Source organism: Planococcus citri, chromosome 3 (genome assembly GCF_950023065.1).
Source record: "Planococcus citri chromosome 3, ihPlaCitr1.1, whole genome shotgun sequence".
Taxonomy (NCBI): domain Eukaryota; kingdom Metazoa; phylum Arthropoda; class Insecta; order Hemiptera; family Pseudococcidae; genus Planococcus; species Planococcus citri.
Window position 1 is genome coordinate 45609167 of NC_088679.1, and position 25548 is coordinate 45634714.

The window sequence follows — 25548 nt, forward strand, 5'->3', positions numbered from 1 at the left end:
TCTACACTTAATATACCTTCAAATTTATGAGATAACTGCAGATAAGTCTTACGTAGAATCAAATTTAAACCCATACAGATATGTCTTTTTTCGAGCATTACATCAGGAAAATTCCAAGGTTTTGCGATAAGCCATTACCATTTCACATTAGCACTCAAAAAACACTATAGTAAAATTACGCTTATATTCCAAAATGCCAACGAGCTGAAGCTCTGAAGCTGAATATCGCACGTACAAATGGCATGGGCATATCCTATATACGTATAGGTAGGTAAATGTAGAACATGAATCATTCAAACGGCCGGTCAAATCTATATACCAATATCGAAATGGGCATATTTTACAATACAATACCGATAAAGACTGAAAAAACACTCTATAGTAGATACATATGTGCACGGATGGAAAAAGAAGGCGCTTATTCATTGTATATTTTTCAGCTTCAAATATCGACCGTGCTAAGCTAACCCGGTGCACATGAACAAAACATTGAAATTTCGCTAGATATTTGAAACTACGCGCTTCGGCACGTATTTCTTACAACATTTTATGCATATACGCATTCGAAGTCGAATATTTTCGAAGAAAAACACGGTCTGGAGCGAATTTTCTCGCTTCGATCAAACTAAATGAAAAAATATTGCACGACAGAAATTCGTAATGAGATTTCAATTGTACGAACGACGTTGGCCAGAGCCGTAATTCATTTATATGAAGAATAAAGCTCACAATTCAGATCAATTTAGACGCCGAAATCATTTACGAAAAGCTTTATACCGCTTCCATTTTTACCAAACCGTTCAATTAATGTCGACGACGCCACTTGACGAATATTTTACGATGACATCACCGATAAAAAATTCCTCGCGGTGGCATATAAACGTATATAAATGCCTGTATTTACACCCAAGTGCGAGAAAAATTACCCAAATAAACCAGTCCAACTACTATATTCGAATTTCAAACCGTAAGATTCTCCCATCTCCATTTTTATTTATTTTTGTCACCTAAGTATTCATCCGTTCAAAAAATAAAATCATGTTCAAGGTCGTTTCGATTTATCAATCGATTTAATACATGTAAGTAACATGTTAGCACGATCGCATCTTTTCAAAAAACGATATTCACCCTGGTCTTAATTACGTAATTGAACGAATTAGCGATCTGTTTATTCGGGTAACGAACCATAACCTACGTAATTAGCTGATTAATACTCTGGTTTTTGTCCGCACGGTGTTTTTTTTTTCAACTCGTTTTACCGCTCGTAACGGAAGAAGTTCAGTTCTAAGGGCATATCAACATCACACACTTTACCGTAGGTACTGGAGTAAAATTATCATTTGGCGGGAAACAACTATATTTTTAGATGGATTTTTTATAGAATAGAATTTAAGCTATTGGCAAAAATCTCGACAGGCATAATTTCTTTATACCTACAAGGATTCTAAGCAGTAGATTCCTGAGAAATCAACTAACATGTGGGCTACCTATATTAATATTTAACGTAACAATTTAAAGATTTGAATTTGAACCATGGCTCATGGCTCATTTTATAGGCTCGTTGATTCAGCATGGGATTTTACATCAAAAGCAACCACCTTTATAAAACTGGTTTCGTAGACTTACGCCATAGATTGCAAGACTTGGAAATCTGGCGCTGGAAATGACCAATCACTTCATATATTTAGGCAGGTAATCATGTTACCAGTCTGTAGAATGAAACAGTAAAAGTCAAACTCAGGATGAAACAACGTAATGGAAATGGATACCAATCCTCCTCTTTTCCCTTACATTTAAAATGTATTACAGAAATGGTGTTTGCAGAAAATTTGTATTCCGAAATGCTCAATTTGAATTTTTTTTCGTATACCTACCTTTGGCGAAATTTCAAAGTTTCCTAACTAGGCAAATGAAATGAAAAATAAATTACTTTAAAAAAATGAAAATAAAATTTCAACATAAAAACTTCACCAACACTGCTTTGAATTCTTTAAAATCAAAATTGACAAAAGAAATCAAAAAACGCATAAATCTGACCTAGCTTAGTAAGATTTTGAAAAACGAATAGGTAGAAAAAAACTTTAAAAACAAAAAAATTGAGAAATGATAAAGTTGATCTTAAACCTCACTTAACCTAATCGAACCCAACTCAGGCTAATACAGCAGCTTAATTTTGAAAAACGGAGCGTTTCCCTTCTCCCCATCTAACATGCTTGAAATGACACAATCGAAAAAATAAAATAAAAAAAGTATAAGTAATTAAAAAACCGGCGGAAAATGAAAAAAAAAAAATTTCGGCACAATTTCAACCTAATCTATGAATAACTTGAAATGACACGAATGTGAAAGGGAAAGTAAACATGAGCTGTAAAAAAATATGCTCTCTCTCATAATACTGTATGAATTATCTTCCAGGACTCATTTTTTTGAAATTGAAGAATTTCAAGTACAGAAAATTCAAATCCTGTAGTACATGAACCCAAAATTGGAGGAAAGCTCCATCAAAACAACGAACTTTTCATAATAATTAAAAAGTCAAGTGGTATAGGTATGTGGTAATATGCTCTAAATTGAAAGAATATTCTTGTAATGGCATGAAAATTCACATAGAATTTTTCATTCAATTTCTTACTACTATAGTCCATAACCCAAAACATTTTTGAGAGATGGTTTAGTACAAGGCATCGTGTTAAACAGATAATAATAAGAGTTCAACTCCTATGAAAAAAATCCGCTGCAACTCGTATATTATGTCAATGGTACCTAGCTACTTTTTGTGTATGTTTGAAGTTGAACATTAATTTTTCACCATGTTCCACGAAGATCACACACCTACAAAAATGCGGTAATATCGAACTCATCTAAATAAAAAATTCGGCACTTAGGCAACAACTTGCTTAGCTACACCTTTATTTCTTTTTTTCAACCCACAAATAAAATATTCAAAACGTCTACATTAATTCGACCAAAGAATTTGAGAAATTAACATAAATATCTGGTGTAAAAAAAAAATGAGCCCGAATCGATCGGTGATATCCACGTGGTAATGGTGGGATGCGGCTGTAGAATTGTGAATGAATTTTGCAGCACGAAGAACAAAATTTACACCAACTTTTCATCGAAGCTTTCACGCGAAAATCAATTTCACGAGATTCTTTGGAAATAATTCGCTTTTTCTACGAAATATTCGGCCTATTCGCCGACGAGCCCGGGATAGCGACCATTCTCTTGAGATTCGCATCCGACTCCGACACTCCAGCAACGCCAATACAATAAAATAAAACTCGATAGGAAAACGTAAAACACTACTTGAATTTTTCTATACCTTATACTACATCGAGAGGACTACTTATTTTACAAAATTAAATTTCCCAAACAAGAAAATAAGTATACGACCTTTTTTTCCCCTCCTTCGCCTATGCTAACAAATTATATTACCCCAAACAATCACGATGGCGTTGTTTATAATTTTCTACTACGACGATGGATACATCGATACTTCACTTAAGGAAAGGCTGCACAACACAACTGTTGTGCTTATGGGTAAGGTAAGGTACGTATAAGTGACGTACAACCGGGGTAATTACGTAGACGTTGAACGGCTTAACGCGTGTTCTATCAACGCTCGACATGCTACTCGAGACCCGGTGATTTGTATCATCGCACAGCCAGAAAATTAATTAAATTGTAATTTTTTTTCACAGAAATGTGTACACTTTATATAAATTACATAATACGATAGAGGAAAAAAAAAATTACCGAAATATAATCCGTGAATTTTCACCATTAATCAGAGTTTTTTCCACGCTGCGAGAGCCGCCTAGCTTTCGTGTGGTTAGTTTTAACAAAATTAAATTCTCTTCTTCGTTTTTTTCACACCTTTTGGTCGGAAAAAACCTTCTCTATTGAGCAGCTAGTTAATTCACACTCCAATTACACAAAATACATAGCACACATCACACATGCTAAATGCAACTAGCGACACTTTTACCTACCCATACTCGTATACGAGACAATATTCACTACCCAGTCATATAGGTAGGTGGCGTATATAACACGCAGCACAACTAACCATCTCATTTTACCTGAGCTGAATACAAAATACTAGGTACGCTCTTACTACACTACCTACGATACATGGTAATTGTAAAAATTACGAAAATTCCACCTTGCCGACCTAATATATCCATTTCTTATAAGTTTTGAATACGAGCCTGGTTCACTAGCCTGATCAAGCGGACAAAAGTCATCTTTCAAAAACGTGTGCGTGTATTGCATTTTTCATTTACTCATTTTGTAACATTGAAAATTCATTAAACGTATTTTTGTTTTCTTTACGAATTAGCATTCTGTTACGAGCCCATAAAGGAAACTGCATACAAATTCGTTCGTTAAATAAATTCTTCGGCGAGCCAGGCCACAGTGGTGTAGTTTTACAAAATTTCTACAACACAAACAATATTTTCATTTATGTAAAACGAATAGTAGGTATATAGAAATAGGCACAGGAATTATATACGATACCTACACCATAAACGCGTCGACTTTTTGATAATTAACGCAACATTCAGAGCAATGAGATTCTCGAGTGTTTAGCATGTTTTACTGTATGACCATTGTTTGAATTTCAAAACAAATACCTATTGTGTGTGCCACGAAATAACAGAAATTCGTCGAATTTGTGTCATTAAAAACAACAACAATAATAATAATAATAATAATAACATGACGACGAGGAAAAAATGTACTCCATCATTGCGTAATTAAAATCAGGTTAACGAAAAAGTCAACTTCTTCACTATTTAAAAGCAGATTTATACTACATATATGTACTTAAATACCTACCTACACAAAGATAAATATGCAATTGCTCAAAGAAGGAAAATATCTATCGAATTAGTACTCGGACCAAACCCTATTTTATTAATGACAAATCCAACTATTTTTGTGATTTTAATCGTATTTTGCATAGCTATTTTATCTTTACGTAATGAGCTTATGTTAATTCAAGAGGTTAGATTTATTGAAACGAATGTAAAACGAATCGTTGGATTATTGTAAATACATATGTACTTATAACAATTTGGGTCATTATTTGGATTGCAACATGAGAAAAATACTATCTAGGTAGGTAAGCATCATCAATACTTCGATATCATATCACGTAAATTCTCAATCACTAAAATAATTTTCAAGTGGTCTACAAAAGTAATTTTCGAAGCACGAAAGCCTGTATATTAACGCTTAATAAGTAGCATGAGAATTTCATTGCTCAAAGTGCATACAAGTTCTGTGGAATAATTTCCTAAATTCACTGCAAAATACGTTTAAGAGACCATAGAAAAAAACAGACCAATTTTTTTTCTTAAAGTTCTACATTTTAATAGGTATTTTTACAGTACAAAATGCCTCAGCTTTATGTACACACTAGAATCAAAATAAAATTTTAAAAAACCACAATTCAAACATAATTTTGAAGAAAAATCAAATTAAACCGAAATTACATCCCCAAAATGGTCGAACAGTTTCAAAATTCGATTTCATATGGTTAACAAATTATTTTCGTGGACTATAATTAAATAAATTGCAAACGTTTTTTAATAATGTAAATGTGCCAAACCAGTGCATTTTTTCCAAATTTGGAAAAAATTTATTAATATTCGCTCACAAGAGTAAATTTAGCAATACTTTATCCAAGTCACCAAATTTACTTTGGCGAAGTATAAAAAATGCAAAACTTTTTTTTTGTAACGTACATGAGTCAATCTAGTTCATTTTTCAAGGATCTATTTAACAAAACGTGAATTCAAGCCACATACCTACCTAGTACCTACATCATTGGGCTATAATCTTGGTGGAGTAAAAAAACACATTTTTTTTCAACGTATAGGTAAAGTAAATGTATCAAAAGGTCGATTTTTTTTAGCAAGGAAAAACTCGCAGAAATGTTTTTTTATAACGTTAATGTGCCAAATCGATCCATTTCTAGACATGACTAGATTAATTGTTTTGCAATGTAAAAGTGTTAATGTGCTCGATCTCCTCAGATGTATTCACCAAAAGTCGATTTTAGGTGGTTAGATTTGTTGGAATGGATAGCAAAATCTTCTATTTTTTGTAATGTAAATGTACAGAACCGGACAATTTTTCAGGACTAGCTTACTCAACAAAATTCAATTTCATGCGATTAAATTAAATATGTGCCAATGGGTTGACCTTTTCAAATCGAATATTGAACAAAATCTGATTTTATACGACTAGGTAACTTTCTGTCAATCGAGCTCAAAAAATGCAAAAACTTTTTTTTTTGGTAATGTAAACGTGCCAGACTACTCAGCTGATATTTGAAGGACTTATTTTATAAAATAAATAATAATTCATAGAACTGAATTAGTTCAAACAGAATACGAAGAAGGAGCACAATTTTTTTTGCAATGTAAACGTGCCAAACTAGTCATTTTTTTAACTACACAAAACAAAACTCGATTTTATACGACATTAATTAATTGTTCTGAATTCTAATGGATAACAAAAAATCTCTGAACTATTTCTATGATGCGTAAGCAGATATGCATCAAAATGATTAATTATTTCAGGATGCACAAAAATACTCAGCAATAGATTAGGTAAATAAAACTGAATTAATTCTGGTGCACCGCATGAAAATCACAGGATTTTTTCGCCGATATTCCATGGTTTAAATTCGAATTGGCAAAATTTTTACACAACCCCAAAAAATCACAATTTGTTTTATTATTGTTTGAGGCTGGTGCTTTAAAATAAACCTTTACTTGAGGTAGTATTACGTTAAGATAACAATTCGTGTTTTCCGTAAAAATTGAACACTACTGCGAAGTGCCTTTAAGGCATCCTTAATAGTGAAGTTTTGTTTTAAAAATATGCACCAGTCTGGGTCATTCAATGTAATTTTAACGGGGAATAGGTATACATAGGTATTTTAATATGAGAAGATCTTTCACTATAAAGGATAGTGTTCCAAAATTTAAAATACAAATAGCATTTCAAAAATACCAACATTGATAGAAAAATCTCAAGCATTATTAGGTACCTACTTCTATCCTTTTGCATCCATACAGACTTGGCAATCATCTTAAAAATGTAATCATTAATGTAATCTTCGAGTAGATGGGTATGTACGTATGTACATATTTTGTAGTTCTGAAGAAGGTATTAGAATGATACACAACTAGACAAAAATTCACGCTATCCCAAGATTATAATCTGCAGATATACCATGAAAGATACGAATACGACAAAAAAAGTAAAAATCAATTTAGAGACTTCTAAAATACCTACTTACCCTTTGTAAGCGTTATTTAAAAGGCTTGAGTCAGTCAAAAAGAATTGAATAACTTTTCAATACATCATTTTCATCACAATCACGCGAAAAAATACCATTTTCCATTCTTTTCCCTACTTGATATTAAAAATTCAATAAATATGATTTTTTTCTACATTGTAAACTGGAGACTCAGTCAACAGTATTTTCTGAAATGATTTATTCGTTCTTATTTCCTTTTCATTTCAATCAACTTATGGTAATGCGCTTGAGCTGTAATTTATAGCTTCGAGTTATTGCATAAAATTATGACCTGTTTGATAGGAATCGATCAATTACTTTTTTTTCTGTCGCTAGGTTAATATGCCAATAAAAGGTAAAAAATACATGCGCATAATATCGTATGTGCATGACTTTTCGTAATTTTGCAACAAATGAAACTTTTTTTTTATCACGTTTCCATTAAAGTACGCACAAATGAACCTGAAAATATTATTTTAAAACAAACCTATCAGCAAAGATAGAATACTAAGTAGAATTTTTATAATAAGATAATAAATGATATGATAAAAAAAATAATGTTACGTATGGTACTACCTATATGAATACCTACATAATTATGCATTTTAGATTATTACAAGAAAAAATAATATACTTAGGTAGGTACTGCCAGACAGCTAGACTGAATGATTATGATTTAGGGTATTAATATTCGACGAAAAACCTAGGCTATACACCTATTTATGTTTTTGATTCTATTTGTTAATCTTTTTTTATACAAAATGTTAACCAGACAATTAGGTAATTAAATTAGAAATAAGATGAAGAATATTTCGCAAATTTGTATAGAAATTTTTATTAGAAACACAAAACGAGGATAAACCAATATGCAAAATAATTGCTAGGATAAAATAAAGGTAGCCAGCTGGCCACTATTGAGAATTGGCTGATACAAACAAGACTCGAGTTACTCGTACCATGCAACGAGACGTCAAATATTTTTGGAGCCTTTCTAAATGTAATAAATTAATATGTACTTAAATGAGTACGTACGACAACCTGTTGCTCGCAAGTCTCGTCGACTTTTATCGTTAACGTAATGTATAATATTTTATTATTAATAACGCGTTCACGCCAACTAGTTGGAGTGAGGAAAAAAGTTAGCCAACTTTTACTATCATTTATTATTAAAACAACTCTACAGGTGCGCCACTTTATTAAAATACTCTCCATTGTTTCATATTATTGTTGTCTCTCTTATATTAACGCTTACAGTACGATAAAGATAGACCCCCCTGTACCACATACCTTACCCCATACAACCAACACTTATGATAGTTCAAAATATTTCAAATAGGTAACATGATTTATTCGCGAAACACGTTATTCTTCCCCAAATACCTGTAAATTCTTACACGATTAAGACCCATTGCAGAGGAAGTCATCGATTTTTGTTATTTTTATTATTATTTATACGTTTCCCCCTTCATCGTCGGAGTTTTCGAAACCACAACAGCGAAAATTTTGATTTATACGAGTCTGTAGAAACATAATAATTTGAAAAATTCTTAGCAACACAAAATTTGGATCATCTCCTTTTTCTTTATTTTATGTCGAAGTATACTTTACTGCAACATTTTATACATTTAAATTTGTTTAAAAGTCTTCAGCTAAGTAGTAAGTAAGTATACAATACATGCAAAATCACAGATATTTTTTAAAAGCATTTCGCACGAATAAAAAAAGCATAATATGCTAGTACACATACCAAAAATATAAAACATAATTTTTAAGAATTTACATCAAATTTTCGTAGGCATAGGTATATGTACACATTATATGAAACGAAAACAGAGCAAAAAAAATGTGGCAATATTTTACGCACAAGGCAACCAAAGTAAATTACGTTTTTCTGCTTTAGTTGTTATATTCGCGAGGCTTTTACCGCTAACAGGTTGAATATATTGTCTAGTATGGTAAAAAAGGGCAAATAAATTCTCACATTACCTTTAATAACGGAAAAAAAAATTAAAAGAGCGCGAAAAACAGAACCCATCAGAAATTTTACGCACCTACTTTCTAGTACATAAAACGTAAAAAAATTCTCCAGCTTTCGCAGGCTTTACCTTGATAAATAAAATGAGAATGTACATCTAGGTGTTTCTATTACGTCCGAAAAAGATGGCTGGAATTTGAGAGAAAAATTTTCCAACCAAAGTACATTTTTTCGGTAGAAGAAAATTAGAAATTTCTCTCAAAGCAGACAGCAGTAATGTTTAAAATTGTTATAATGAAATAATTTTTCAAAAACGAGACGAAACGAGAATTTAGGAGATGAGTTGAAGCAAAGATTATATCAAATTTTCTGTCTAGGAAAATTCCATTTGCTTTGGAAAAACGGCAAAAAATTCAAGCGTACAAATAAATTCAAGTTTCGAAAAGAATTATGGTATTTTATAAAATTTGTGTACGTGTTTTTTCAATTTAGCTTGAAAAGACTAAGTAATTTGAAAACATTATGAAAAAATGTGTAGGCACTTTTGTTACTATACCTAATCCAAATTAAGTAGAAGGAGCAGAATTGGATATAAAAAAATTGGTTGAAAAAAATTATTTAAACGTGGATGTACCTATTTTTGGGAAAAGGTGGAGAGGGGTAATTTTTTTTTTAATGTCCTCCCTAATGAATTCCTAGGAAATTTAGGTAAAATAGAAGAAAATATCATTTCAAGTTTTAAAGAATAAAAAAACATTTTTCTAATGTCAACTCTCCTAATTTCAGACACTTTTTTGATGTTTTTCAAAAATTGCTTCAAAGCAAGCAATTCAACGGAATGCCCGTCATTATATTCTCATAGAATACCATCAGGAAAACCAATTTTCAGTATCAAGTACATAGTAAATTTTGAGCAATTTTGTTTATTTTGTGCGAATCAGAAAATGTCTGAAGTAATAAGAACGGAGACTTCGATTTTTACAGTTTTTCAGTTTTATCTAGCAAAAGTTAAATATGTACATAGTAAAACGAACGGAATATTTTTTTCCTCTGATCGAGGGTTACTTTGTGATAATTTAGGACCAGTTTTTTGTTATTGAAATATTTTTTCAAGTTCTGTAGATAACTTTTTCACTAGATTTTAATGTGTGACATTTAACACAAAAAATGTAGATAAGTTTAAAGGATACCTATCTGAATCAATTTTGCAAAACTGCCGAAAAATTCGAGTAAGGTAATTTACAATTTTATACAACAAAATCGTAAAAGAATTGATAAAACCATGAGTAGGTAATATGTATTTTGCAGAATTTTTTTTATATTCCAACAAAAATCTACAATCTAGAACTACATAGCAATCATCCAAATCTGAAAATAACTGAAAAAAAGGAAGCTCCAGCTAATAGTACAAAAGGCAAAAGTAATATGTACAACATTCATTCTATAACAAATAAGTTGAAAAAATAACATTTTAGACTGTACGACTACGTATATAATGGAATGGACAAAGAATACGATATCATTTCCGAAACAATATATGTACGAGTGTGTAACTGTGTACGTACGAGTATTTATTATCGCCACAAATGTTTTTACGTTATGCCAAAATATCCTACAATCATGATTTGATTGTTGGAGTTTTTAAAAATTGGTTTTTTTCTGATAAAATATCAGTAAACCTTCGACACTCAGATAAGGTTATCGCAATACACTGTTTTTATCAAATTTGTAGAAAAGTTCCTAAGGTACCTAATTATCTAATTTAACATACGATTTTCAAGTTGGTATTTGGGTATTTGTATTACCACTACGTGAAACACGTTTTCCATTATTATTCATTTCACATATGGTTCGTTGGAAGAAAATAGAATCACTTCATTCAAATGTTTTACTTCAAAGATGCAGAAACTAATAGTGTAATTTTTTAGGCAATTGCTCGTATTATTAACAATTGACTAGGTAGTGAGAAGAACAACTGCAACAAACAAAACTTCTAAAAAAAAAAAAAAATGTAAAAGAAAAATTGAACTCTCGTCGGTTTACAATTTTTTCCATCGTACTTGCAGCTTATTACAAGGGAACTACATACATATACCTTGAAGTATCTAAGTAGCTCCAATTTCAATAAAATAATATAGATCTAGATACGTTTGAAAAGATCTTCTGTCAAAAATTAACTTTCAATGGCACCGCAACTTCTTTATTAGAAATAGAGTTGTTTTTGGAGCAAAATCTACCTTTCTAGAAAAATTGAAAATAATTTACTACTGATCTAATATCGACCTAAAAAAAATTAAATTAGGAAAATTTTGAAAATACAGAAATGAAATGTATTTTCAATTTTTGGAATTTGAACTTTTCCAAATTAAATGACCACATGAGTACGGATTGCGACTGGAATCCAAAGAATAAAAAATGATAGTTTTTGTTTGGCTGAGAACCTTTTTTTTGAATTTTTATGAAAACTTTCATACTTTCAGATTATAACAAAAAGTTATATGTACCTAGACCTACATATAAAAAATTATTAAAATGAAAATTTAAACTGAAGAACCTGGAAAAATATTAATTGAAGCTAATTACACTCTAAATTCCCAGCAGCTGTAATGAATTTTTTCGTTGCTAAAAAAATTTTTAAAAAGGCAATGACGAATTGATTTTCTTGATAGAAATGATAGAACCCTCTCACTGGACAAAACCCAGATAAACTTTGTTCGATGTTACATCGGAATCTTATTTTCATCAATTTTGTTGAAAATTTATTCAAATTAGGAGTAGGATATTCAAAAATATTATAAATTCTGATGGAAAAAATTTTCTTTAGAAGAATTATTCATGATTTTTGAGTAATTTTGGACAGTTGAAATTTTGGTCTGACTCGGAGGCTTTGGAGCACGCTCTCGATCTCTGATTATTTCAAAAACTAGATTCTCTCTCGCAGCTTTCATTTCATGTAAATATTTTAACAAAAAACTGAAAACAGTAGAGATATTTGAACCGAGAACTCCTGGAATTACTCCGACATTATTTTTGAAACTTAACGACGAGTATCTTTGAAAAAAGACACGAGGGGCTCCTTTCCTAATCACCAAATCATTCGACCAGGTAAAGAACAAAGATACCTTTTCAGCTACCACCTTTGCAGTATAAAACAGGGCACTCATAGTCATAACATTGACCATGTACCGTAATTAAATAAATGCTCTCGAGAACATGTCAAGTCCAACTCCAAAGATTCCATATTTTTTCTTTTCTCTCACGCATGTCAATTATCACCATCTACACATGAGTCTTGTGCAGTATAAGATTGTCAATCAACTCAACACATCAATTTTTCAAGGATGAATGATACAAGTATCTACATTCAATAACACCACGTGTCATCATCATGTCTCATGTGCTAGCAGCAATACCGAAGCATGCCACGTCTCTCCAATTTTTTTACGCTCTCCTCTCACCCTCCCCCTCCCCCTTATATTTTTTGGCTTAAAGTATTAGCAACATAAGTAGGATAATTTCAAGTCTGCCTAACGATGTACTAGGTACATGTATAGCGTCGCGTCGGTAAGTCATTACCAATATAAATCTTCTTATTAAGCTAAAAATTTAAGATATACTCGATGTTTCAAAATTTCCAACCATTTTTGTACTTCTGTTTTCTGTTTAGGAGGACTTTTACGATCGCCTTATTTTAACACTTTCTTCGTAAAATAATATGTATCACGAGTACTTACGTAAACAAGATAACCAAGATGAGTTTCTTCCTTATCTTATGTATAAATTCGTCACGCGATTATTTGTCACATTTGGTTTGCAGATAATATGCAGTCTATCATTCAATGGCAAAACAAGGACATATTTCACAGATAATCGAAACACAAATTTCAAAGTGAAATAATAAAAATAAAACCGAAATGATCAATAATCATACACGAAACTGCACGTGATATTTCCTCTGGCTGAATAGAACTCAAGGATCAATATGCAATTTGAATAGGTACCTAGGTAGAGGTACGTCTGAAAAAATAATAATGATGGGTTAATGCAGACATAAGCACAATTTGGAATACGTTTTGTTCTTTTTTTGAAGCTTTGCTTTTGGTTGATTACCTATAGTTTGTTGTTGTTTTGTTAGCAAAATGAGGACAAGTTGTGTATTTTTAACGAATACTCTCGTACTTATTTGTTCACCAAAACATGATTTTTATTGAAAACATTATTATATGTACTATAATATGTACCTACTTCCGCAAATGTTCAATTATTAGAAAAATATTTGACAATGCTTTTTTAGTAATGATCACGATATTCATTCTACAAAAAAATTATACATAAAGCATATTAATTACGAGAGTAAAAAATTTCAATAAAATCCTGGATCTTAAACCTATTTTACATCAACAGGTTACATGCAAAACAAATGTCCTCCACTCCTCCACTCGTAAAAATAGATAGAGGTCTAGAAGAGGGCGAAGTAATGTTTTAGTTTACCTACCTAAAAGAATTCAAAATTCATAAATTTTACTTACGTACCTAGTACAATTCAAACCTCATTTTCTCAACTCTCAAGCTCGCCAAACATTTAATAGGATTAAGTTTTATACGATGAAACAACTTGTATTCCAGCCGGAAATGAAGACAATAACTGGAATACGTATGTATCACAATAATACAAATTACACACAGGTTGTATTATCTTCCTCAGACACAAAATAACCTCCAAAAATTTCCATACTCGTTTTGAATGAGCAACTGCAGACCCCATAATAAGAGAGGTACAGTTTACGTTTAATGATAGCAGCGATGAATGAATTGATAAGCTGATGAGTCTGGCGGACAGTGAAGTCATAACTGAAAAACTGATAGACGATGATTCGAATGTATGTTATGTGATAATTTTCGATGGTTTTTTTCAATTTCATTGATGAAATAACGCAAAACATATTGAGAAGTATTTTACCTTCGATTTAGAGATATTTGAATGCTTATTTTTTTTTTTTTTACAATGTACGCAAAATGTAAGAAAATTTAATCATGATATGTAAAAAAAATTGAATAAGTAATTTATAGGTAGGTATGAACATACATACATACATACATACATACATTTATCATTTGACCAGAGAACCCCCCTACTTCGAAATCTTCGACAGGAATGACACTTGGATAGATCGAAAGATGGCCTCAAAAACCCGCCGTTTTCCCTCATCATTCGGTTTATAAAATTAATTTTTCGATTTTTTTGTCGTATTTTTAAATTTTTTATCCTACAGGTTAATGCTGTTTAGTAAAATAATGATCGTTTTAGCTTAGAAAAATGACTATATTTCCCTACCATAACCATATGAACTTCAGTACCACAAATTTTGGTCTAAGGGTGTGCGTAGGATATCTATAATTGATTAGCACCACCATGGGCCAGATCCGAGGGTAATTTTTTATAATCTAATGATTATGGGGAAGGGAGCTTTCTCAAGGTCCTTTGTACACCTGTACAAATGAGTTCCCATATGAGCTGATTTGTGCAAAAAATTGCCTTTCAAAATTTGGAGCCTTTTATGTACAAATTTTTAAAAATTAACAAATATTTCATTAAAGGGAAAGATGGGTAGTTATCAAATGTGGTTCAATTAGCTATGTTTGGTTACTGTCAGTAAAAAGGTTTAGCCCTGGCATTCATCAATACGAATATGTCAGTAATGTTTGCTTTAGACAGTTACATCAAATTCATGCTCAGAATTTCTCATAAATTTCTGGGTAAAAAAAAATGAAAATCAAGGGAGGATGATAATTTTTCATCTGTTGCTTGCAGGCAACGTTCAGAATATGAAGAGTAAAACAGATTTTCACATGTTCTTTCATCTTAACATGGTCATTTTTCAAAAATTTTCATAAATGATAGATATAAAATATTATTTTCTTGCAGATTTTTTTCATTTTTCTCCCATTTTTTTCCGAATAGTAAATTTTGATTGATTCTTGACACATTGGGCAGCCGTTACAAGAAAATTATGAAATGAATTTTTCAAATGAGAAATTTAGTATCAATTAATTTTCCCTTAATGAAGAAATAATACAGATGCACATTTTTCTGTAAATTGCAGATACAGAAAATTCACAATCACAAGACGTAAATTTGGCATGGAAATTTCTTTTACATGAAATCTTACTCTTCACTTGAAAAACGCAATTTCGACTTACATTCGCATGATATTTACAAAACTTGGTGAAAATTTTCAAATTTCATAAGTCAAATTTCTCTATAGCACTAAAAGGTTGAATTTCTCGATCTGAATAATAACACACACAAAAAACCCACTCGTATAATTTTTAGCACATGTAATGTGAAAAAAAAAGAAGACTCGTATTAGTGGAATGACAACATAGCGAAATCATCGTAACTGGTAATCTGAATATTAAATTCTATGAAATATGATGCAAATCGTTTATATTCCAATAATGTCGAGATGAATAACGCCAGATTAAGGAAAGAGAGGGAAAAAAACGAATACAACAAATGAAAATGAAAACCAGATAGCTAGCGTGAGAATAGAAGCGAATTAACGAGAAATCAATACTGTTAAATACATTGATATGTGACCAATGCTGGTAAGAACGGTGAGAGGTAAAGAGGAGCGTCACGATGAGGTTGAACTTATCACGGTGGTAATTTTACGATTACACATACACTATTTCTTATTTTCACCAAAGGAACATACACCTAGGTACTTATAAGCTTATCGGTGTGTTCATGTCAAACCATACACAAGTTGCAAAAAAATAATAAAACATCGTGCAAGGAGACTTGGCCAAAAACACACGTTCGCTTGCACCGGGCACGTCTTGACACGGCACGGTGTCTGCACGTGCAATGAAACCACACTCTTCGGTTCGACATTCATTCATAATTCATCGACGACGCATTTACCTACAACTACATATAACATAAGCATAGTATACAATATGTACACTAGTACAGTTCAACAGAACTATACAAGCACCGAAGAGCTGACTAGGTGAATTTGTGTGTAAGAGGAAAACGTGCTTAGTCATCAGAAATGAATAGAGACTCCGATTCGAGTATATGGAAAAACGTGCACCTTGCATCTCTGCACCGGTCATATGGTGATGTAGCATATTATATGTACGAATAGGTAAATGATACCGGGGAGTAGTAAATTTGAGTTTAAGACTTGATATGTTACAGACCTGTTGCCAATGATCCTCCAGAGAAGACTGTGCTGAGAAATAGCCGGTGTCGTGGATATCCTGTAACTCGAGAAAAATATTTCCACTCGGTAGTATATCCATGTTGAAGGTGCAAAAACAGATGAATTGTACGAAAAATTAAACCGAAAAACAAGAAAGGAAAATAAAAACCAAGCTCAACGAACAAAAAAAAAACAATAAAAATTAATTTAAACTAATAAACGGAACCAATGATACGAAAAACCCGCGTAATACACTATCAACAACACCACCTCACGATACGAACACGTAACATGTAAATTAACCAGTTGTATTACAACCAAACCATCTTAATTGTGGTCAAAAGATCCGCTGTGTGCCGGACACCGATAGGATTTGTAATTTCGGCGAGCTGCGGCCGAACACGTTTGAAAATTTTACCAAAAACTATACGGGCAAAAAACGCGCGCGAAATGGAGAATCGCGAATTTGGCCGAATTCTCGCCTTGCGAACACGTTGATATTGACGCGATTTTAGCCGCTGTCGAAGCTGATAATAAATAAGGCATGTAAAAACGAAAAAAAATAAACTAAAATGAAAACAATTTCTACCCGTCAACACATTACCACCATCTATGACTAGAGCTGATACTGTAGCGAGTGGTGTCAGGTTCAAGTCGAACGTAGACTCACATCCTCCGCTGGCCACGCTTGCTCATTTCGTTTAGTAATGTCGACACGACGAGAGAGCGCCACTCTACAGACGTTCCGCATCCGCGCCGCCGAATGAATACGATAACCATTTTTCATAGACGCCTACATCGATTTACATATGTGCGCTAATAACCGAATATTATAGCGTGCGTGCGTATACATATTATACATTACATACTCGTACTCGTACTATAGTTCGCATTCTACCAATATCCAGTTTACTATATGCTGCAAAAACACACACATACAGGTACCAACAACTACCTACCTACTAGCACCTAACCTGCTGCCTACAGAGACAGACCTGCCTATACGAATAATGAATAATTTCGCCGGAGACCTTTTTTTTTCAGTTTGGTTTTGTTCGTTTTTTTTTTAATTTTTATTTTTCATCGTCATTTTTTTCTCATACAGGCGCTTATAATAATCGTTCGGCGAGTACCTATCTACGTAATGTGAAAAAATACATTTTTTTCCTCAGTTTCTCGATTACAGTACACATAGGCTGTGCATAGTCGACCAGGACTAAGCCAATTCTTTATTATGCCTTTGTAAAGCCTATATCGTTGAAAAGCGCGAGATTAAATTCGTTTTTATACGTCGATGTATGATATGAAATTAATCCCTTCGTATATTTTAGAATGAAAAAACCATTCACTTGTTGGATAATAGCATAACACCTGCACAGACATCAACTCACCTATAGCTATGTAAATAACTGTATGCATGCATCAAAAGCGTAGTGTACCTACACCTACACCCAGCATGACAGTTACTCACATATCTACATATCTCTTTTTTTTTTATTATTAACTTTTAGGATCCACCGACTTCAAAATAAATAAACAAATTATTTTAAACGAAAATCTCTTGAATTACGAAGTATTTTTTGGATTTAAATGAGAAAAAATTGATATTATGTATTTCAAAAAACAATTCCTGAAATTTCAGCATTGTGCACATCTCACAATGTACCTATAGGTACGCACTTTCTCTATATTTCAAATCAGCTGAAATCAGAAAATTCTCAACATTTTTCTAATTTTCTATACCTTGGTAAATGATGCATTTCTCTTTCACTCTTCACTGATTAAATTTCGAAACCAAAAATCAAAATTTTTCAACGACCCCTCCTGGATTTTTTCAAACTTGAAAATACCCTTCCCTCTTTCCAAAAAACTATTTTCATAATACACTAATGTCCCCTCCCACTTCTAATGAACATTGAATAATTTGAAAAACACAAAAAAAACAAACAAAAAACTTTAAAGGAACACAACAGGACTTATACGAAAATTTCCCTTAACCCCCTTTCTCCCTCTCCAGTATATTTTATAACATGTGATATATTCCAACTGGAAAAAAAATTATAGATTCAAGAATTTTCAAGAATCATAGGTCCAAAAATGTGTAAAAATAAAAATGTCATCAAATTAAGTAACCTAGACAGCTGAAATTATATGTGTACTTCATTTTAGACTCCCTCCCCCTTCGGAATCGGATGGGAAGCTGTTTTGAGCAATTCTGGAGCCTTCAGCTGCTTTTACGAAAATTTCAGATTTTCAAAAAGTCCCATAAATGATAAAACCAGTTCGTCCAAATCACCTTCACTTCACATAAACGCGACTGGTTCTTGTTAGTGACTCACTTGACTAACGGCTGGCCATTTTTCCAAATTTGGTTTCAGCCAGCACAAAATCGTACATTTCTCCATCGATTTAAAAAATCTCAAAAACTGCCCTAAAATCTATCTAATTCAACTCGGCATCATAGTATCTTATATTGGACAGATTACTCAACATTTTTATGTGTGAAATGTGTTTCTGTCCATTCGGAATCGTGTATTTTTCAAATTTCCAATTAGGTATGTAGGTATGAAATCGCAATTCGCAGAAGAAATATATACGGTTCCGAACTAAACCGGCAGATAGGACTTTCGAAAAATGATGAGAAATTGATTAAGTGAGTCATTGAAAAGCGCAAATCGCATTGAACGAGCTAAAGTTGATTAGGACTGATTTTATGGCACTATTTAAAAATCTGGAATTTAAAAAATATCACTAGAGACTTCAGAAAGGCTTGAAATCATCTCAAATCGACTCAACAAAAATAAATTTTAGTTTTTAAACTTCATTGAGTGGAATATTTTATGGAAATTTAACGTTTTGCAAAAATCTGCTGAAAATCCAAAACGTTATCAATCGATTGAGTTGAAGGACGGGAAAATGGGCACAGGCCACATTTCAATTTTTTTGCATTTTTTGTCTAAATCGAATTTTTAAAAATTCATCAAAAACCTCAAGATAATGCATTTTTGCGTGGAGCCCCCCCCCCCCCCAATCAACTTTTTCAAGTCGATTTGAAGTAGAAATTCAAAGCTAGGTGTGATTTAGATTTCTTTTTCAGCTGAGCCTGGAAAAAAGTCAATTAGAACAACCAAAACAATTTGATTTCTAAAAATTAATTTATTCGGAAAACTTCACTCAAAAAATCAAGAAAGATTCTTAAAGAAATGATCGTATTGACTGGTCACTTCCTCACTTGTCTAACTAGTGTGAAAAATTGTCCTCTACACAAAATCGACGTCTAAAACCACAAATTTTCTGCTCATTTAAAGCATCTATTTAGTTGGCGACTTTATTAGGTACTCGTATTAAGCAATTTGATAGATGAACAGATCAAAAATATTTTTTTTATTTCAAAACTAAAAAATTTTAAACATGAAAAAAAAAAATATCGAATCTGTCGGAGCTACTTTGTAGACTGCGTTAAGTAGGTACATAAGAAGGTCAAACAGTAATGCCGCAGTCAAAATCCTGCCAAGCATATTTGATCAGTGATCGTATACAACTAGACTAGAGAGACCACTATCACGAGTAACAATTCAACGAAAACGAAAGCGAATGATTACTTATGCATGTCCATGTATGTTGGATGTGGACACAGAAACAAAAATAACCATGGGAATCGTAATATTAGTACCTAATGCAATAAATTATTTTAAACCTGCAAGATTCGTTTTCGGCTTCTGTTGAAAAACCCCGACATCTACCTGAACCAACCGAATAGATTTAATTGTTTCCGTTTATTTGAAACCTAACGGGCATTTCTTCATTTGTAAACCATTCAGGTAGGTATCTCAAGTTTTTGATTTTGAATCATGATTCTAAGAAATTCGCTCATTAACAGATTCTGTGTGTAAAACGCAACGTAAGTAGCTTTCTAAATAGATAAATAAATAATTTCTACGAACTGCATGATAAGAATAATGCGTTTATTTTCAACTCATGTACAATTGTACTGTACACTTAACCTATTTTGTACCACACATACAGTCGCTGTTATCTCATATATTTAATTAATTAGGCATTTTCGGTATACCTTTTGAATAAAATAAGTTCTGTATACCTACCTACCTAGCTCGTACCTACCTATATTTAAAATGAAAAGAAGTTTAGTAGGCAAGTAGCAAAAATGGATGCAGATACCTACAAATAGTGGAAATTACAACGATGTAATAGAATTGCTGAATTGATATAAGTTCGTATCTATGTAGTAGGCAGGTAGCTTTTTTCTTAACTGAGTGTTGATGAGTGATGGCCGTATCGTATTGTACAAACGCGTGGAAAAAAATAATCAAAATAATATAATCATTGCTAATTTGTTATGAAATCCAATGGATTGTTTAAAACGATGGAAAATGCCCACAGTAAGCTCGTCGTGTCTTGTGCACTCAACAGTATTTCAACAACACGAATGAAAATGATTCACTAGCAAACAATTAAACGTCTCAGAGTAAAATTTTCCACGTTTTTTGATCACATTCAACACTAGCTGTGAGGATTGGAAAAAACAACTTGAAACAATCTATTGAAGTAGGTACGTACGTACTTTGAAGCATAAGAGGTTCACGAAAATGATGAATCTAGAAGGGGATATTTTCAAAATTGGAAAATTGAAAATTCTCTTGACATCTCAGAACGACTCAAGTGCACCAAATTTTAGTCTTCATAAATCAATGAAATTTAAATTTTTTTCATGAGGAACAATACATGCTTCAAATTTTAAAAAATTTGCTCAAAATTGAAATCTAGTTTTTGAAATTCTACCTGATGGTGGTGTGTTTTTGAACAGATACTCTTGATTCTTCTTTGCTTCAAATCGAAAGTACCTATGCATGTTTATTGAATTCGATGGAGAGTCAAATTCAAATGACCGAACATGATTCATCAACTCCAATTTGGATTATCTTCTTTAATCTTCATGCTCCATCTTCCGATAACGAGGAGTCAGCAGTAGTTTTTAATGATAATTATTCCTCAAATTTGACGTCTAAGACATGTTACTTACGTGTTTTTGCACAGCAAGCACTCACTATCCAGATGATATTTTCAGTCCATATTTCTGGTTACCTAGTCATAAAATGTTTTTGTCACGTTTGGTGTCTCTAATCAATCTGTAAATCATTGACTTTCGTTATGACTCAATTTCCATGTATAGTAGGTAATACTTTATCAATTACGTAATTAGATCGTCGTATCTGGTATAGAGACATTAATACTTCGATTATTTAAAACACCAATAAGCGATTAAATACTTTTTTGTATCGCTGGACTTGAAAATGCGTATTTGAATTCCACGTTGATTATTGCATAAATAGCCTTACCAAAAATAGAGGGCTCGTGTACGGGTCAGGGAAAAGGAGAAGAATGGACTCAAAACACAGTGTGAGGTGTGATCACATTGCTTGGTAGTTCATTCAATTGGAGAACCAGCTCGCAATACTCACTCGGATTTTTTCAAATACCTACCCTTTGTTCTGAACAGGTAATTTTATAAAATCCACGAAAACTTCTGCAATTTTATTTGTCATCTCGATAACAACATTTTAAGTGATCAGAGCATCGAGCTTTTATCCATTTTTCGGAATTTTCAAGTTGCAGGCTCGGACACAAAAAGCCATCAATCCCTAACTGCGATAACGTGTAAGAAAAAATATGCACTACATCGAATTTCTTCGCAATACAGTACGATATATAAGCTCGGGGTGTACTGCAATATACCATCAGCGATATGTGAAATTAAAGCCTTTTATAGAAATTCCTCCCGTTAAATCGATCACGTCTGAAACGAATATTATGGTAAAAGAACACCGTTATTCCGGATAGAAAAAAAGTTAACGACCAAAATTGAAATAAAAAGCGGAAATGAAGGTGGAATTTATTTATTGGAAATGTCACGCGAGCGTTTTTCAACCTTTACGCTGACATGTCGAGACCGGGTTAATTTACCTAATAAAACGTCGCGTACATACGAGTACATTACATATTTATGTATTGTACATTTTGAAGAAACGATAATTTTATCTTATACTCATGGGCGAAATTAAAGTACATTAATGGAGACTGTGTGATATCATCTTCTTGCGTGGGTACAGAGGAAGCGAATAATTTAAATTTTTACCAACGTGGTACACATCTAACGTACATTGCGATTAATATAAGTACGTATTCTACTTAGGTATACCCTTTTGAATGACCACTCAGCATCTTGGAATACCTAATTACTTTTTAATACAGTGGTTGAAATGGTATTAGGTAGGTATCCAGTAGATAGGTTCAAATCATACTTCCCACTTGTTAGTGTCATTAACTCCTGTTAACAATGCTAATACACAGCAATTCGTTAGGTCAGAGTGATATCGATAAGTCAAGTATGTACTAGCTTGAAAGCGAATCATTTTGGAATTTTACAACTATTATTGTACGTCTCCACTCCCTATTTACACCTCGCTTTCGAACTATAAATAAACTCATAAACTCGACTGCAGCAATCTACTTTTAGATATGATTTAATTATAGCTTATGGTGGCGCAATCGCAATGATAAATATTGGGAATCGACAATGTTTAGTTGATTTTAGAAATAAGTAAGAAGCAGAGCGCGACTATTTAAAAATATCAAAACTACGAGTATTTAGTACCGATGGGTACTCGCGGTAATTGACAAAATTGACACATTCGTCTGTAAAAATTAGTTCAATTATTTTTCTACATGTACCTATACCTACCGAAACTGGGTAAAATCTGAGTCTGATTATTTCTCTAATTCAAAAATGAAGATTAAGTATTTTTGAATTTTGTATCATGAATCTGAATCAATAATTTCAAATCCACCAAAATATTGACATTTTTCAATGGAAAGAGAGTAAGTATTTCGTATCATCGCCAGAAAAAAGAAGAATATTCAAGAATATAATTTTCAAAAATTTACATTTAGCTCACAGAATAAAAAAAATTAAATTTACATATAATCAGGTTAGAAAGTCAAAAATTGATGCAAGTACATAGATGCGATTTTTCCATTTTCACGAATTCATTGATAATGGTTCCAAATCGTCCTCGGAGCCTCCAAAGAGAATATTATTTACCTACCTAAATTTTTTGGTTTTCAAAAAATGGCGCAAAACAAGCCTTAAATAAAATTTATACGTGTACAAACTCAGATTTCAACTTACCTCAACCTCTACATCAGAATAGATTTTTCCCAGAAAAGTACAAACTTCCCTGGATCGAAGTTTTGACGGTCCATAGGGGTGGGGGGGGGGGTGAAGACTCAAAACAATGGAACAAGCTATGGGCAATTGGACATCCTCTTCTTTTACTTCCAATTCCGCCACCCATTTCTCCCTCCCTTTCTTTCTCCCCTGCCACATATGTACTATGCACTATGCAGTATTCATAGTCTCCTATACCCTCCTCAAACTTTTAAGTTTCCACGTATTGTTGAGTGAATGAAAAGTTTTAAAATTTGATAGATTTTTCGAAACAATCTGTAGTTTGATATCAAAGCAAGCTTATTTTAATATACCTACTATTTTCATCATATGAGTACTCAAGATTGAGGTGACTCGCCAAATGTTGATCTACTATTTTTGAATGCCCCCAGCTTCCTCCCAAAACAATATTGAAAACAGCGAAATTACCGTTAATATCAAGTTTGGACCTTCAACTTTCAAGTACCATCTTTGCACTTTATTTAAAATCAGTACCTACATATAACTACCTATATAATGTTGAACCCTGGACTTTTCAAAAAGGGTCCAAAAAATATCGTTTTAAAATCACGCATGTCATTTGCAAGCAAAACATCTCAAACTAATTTCACAAACAAAATTCAAAGGTCGATTCCAAGTTTTTGCGAACAAACAAAAAGCAATTCTTCATTTCTCAAAGCTGATAACTATACTTCACGCGTCATTATAAGAAAAGAAGTCGAACGGAGAGCTCAAGCTGAGGCGCATAATTTTTTATGGTATATTTTTAAAACTTTTCAAACGAGTTTGATTAAGTTACTTACACAAATTCCATGAAACTATGGAAACAATATTTTTTTACAAAGTATAGGACGATAAGAATAGAACCAAAGTGTGACTTATTTTTCCTATAAAAAGTAGTACCTACCAATTAAAAAACAATGAAAGATTCCACATTTTCCTCTTTTTCGGTTCTCACACCATCACTCGATTGAAATTTTAGAAAAAAGATATACTTACTCTTTAATAATGTTATCTGCCCTTGAAAAACACCTAGCATGAGACAAATGTACAAAGGGTTGTGCAGAATGTCACGATATTGCCATTAAATTAGATTTATTTTTGGGCCTATCTTGATTAGGGTAGTTCCAGCTTTAAAATAATTATTTTTCGAGTGTACGGTTGAAATTCTCGTAGTGATAATATAAAGAAATTCGTTGTTTTTAGAAATTTGTAGAAGGACATTGAAAGTTGTCGAAATTTTTCAAAAGATTGCAATGAAAAACGCAGAACCCAAATTTATTATTCATGAAATCGTTCCTTTGCTACAAAATTTTGAAAAAGAATAAAATTAGAAAAAAATGTTGTACCTAATTGTTTGATTATTTTTTCTTTCATATTTTCATCTACAAATTGTAAGTGATAATGACAATTTTTAAAAAAATCAGATTTTTCATCTTCTCCAACTTTGAGTTAATCGGAGGAAGCCCGGGAAGGAATCAGATGATTCAAGACTGACATTACTTATAATAATAATATGTTTATGTACATTTATGTTGAATGATACAACAATTTGACTATTTTTTTCTTCAGTTTGCTCAAAAGAAACAGATTGAAAAAATACTAAACAAGAAAAGATTCAAAAAGACACATGGTATAGGTATATTCGATTTTGTTTTTCAATCGTACCTACATTTCTAATATAAAACACGGAGCCTCTATCGAAGTAAACTTTGGAAAAAATTCTTCTACACTAATCAGATGTCTTCGCTAAAAAAGTTTCTCAAACTGTAGACAAGACTTGTGACTGGGGGAA

General features: G+C 32.3%; 1 protein-coding gene across 1 annotated transcript in view; it reads right to left on the reverse strand.

The window, feature by feature from the left end:
• Positions 1-17183, reverse strand: part of LOC135840690 (Krueppel-like factor luna) — a 202136-nt gene extending 184953 nt beyond the window's left edge. The window contains exon 1 of the mRNA XM_065357333.1: positions 16506-17183. Coding sequence (XP_065213405.1) covers positions 16506-16607 — 102 coding nt within the window. The 5' untranslated portion in view covers positions 16608-17183. The remainder of the gene's footprint in view (positions 1-16505) is intronic.
• Between the last annotated feature and the right edge of the window lie 8365 nt (positions 17184-25548).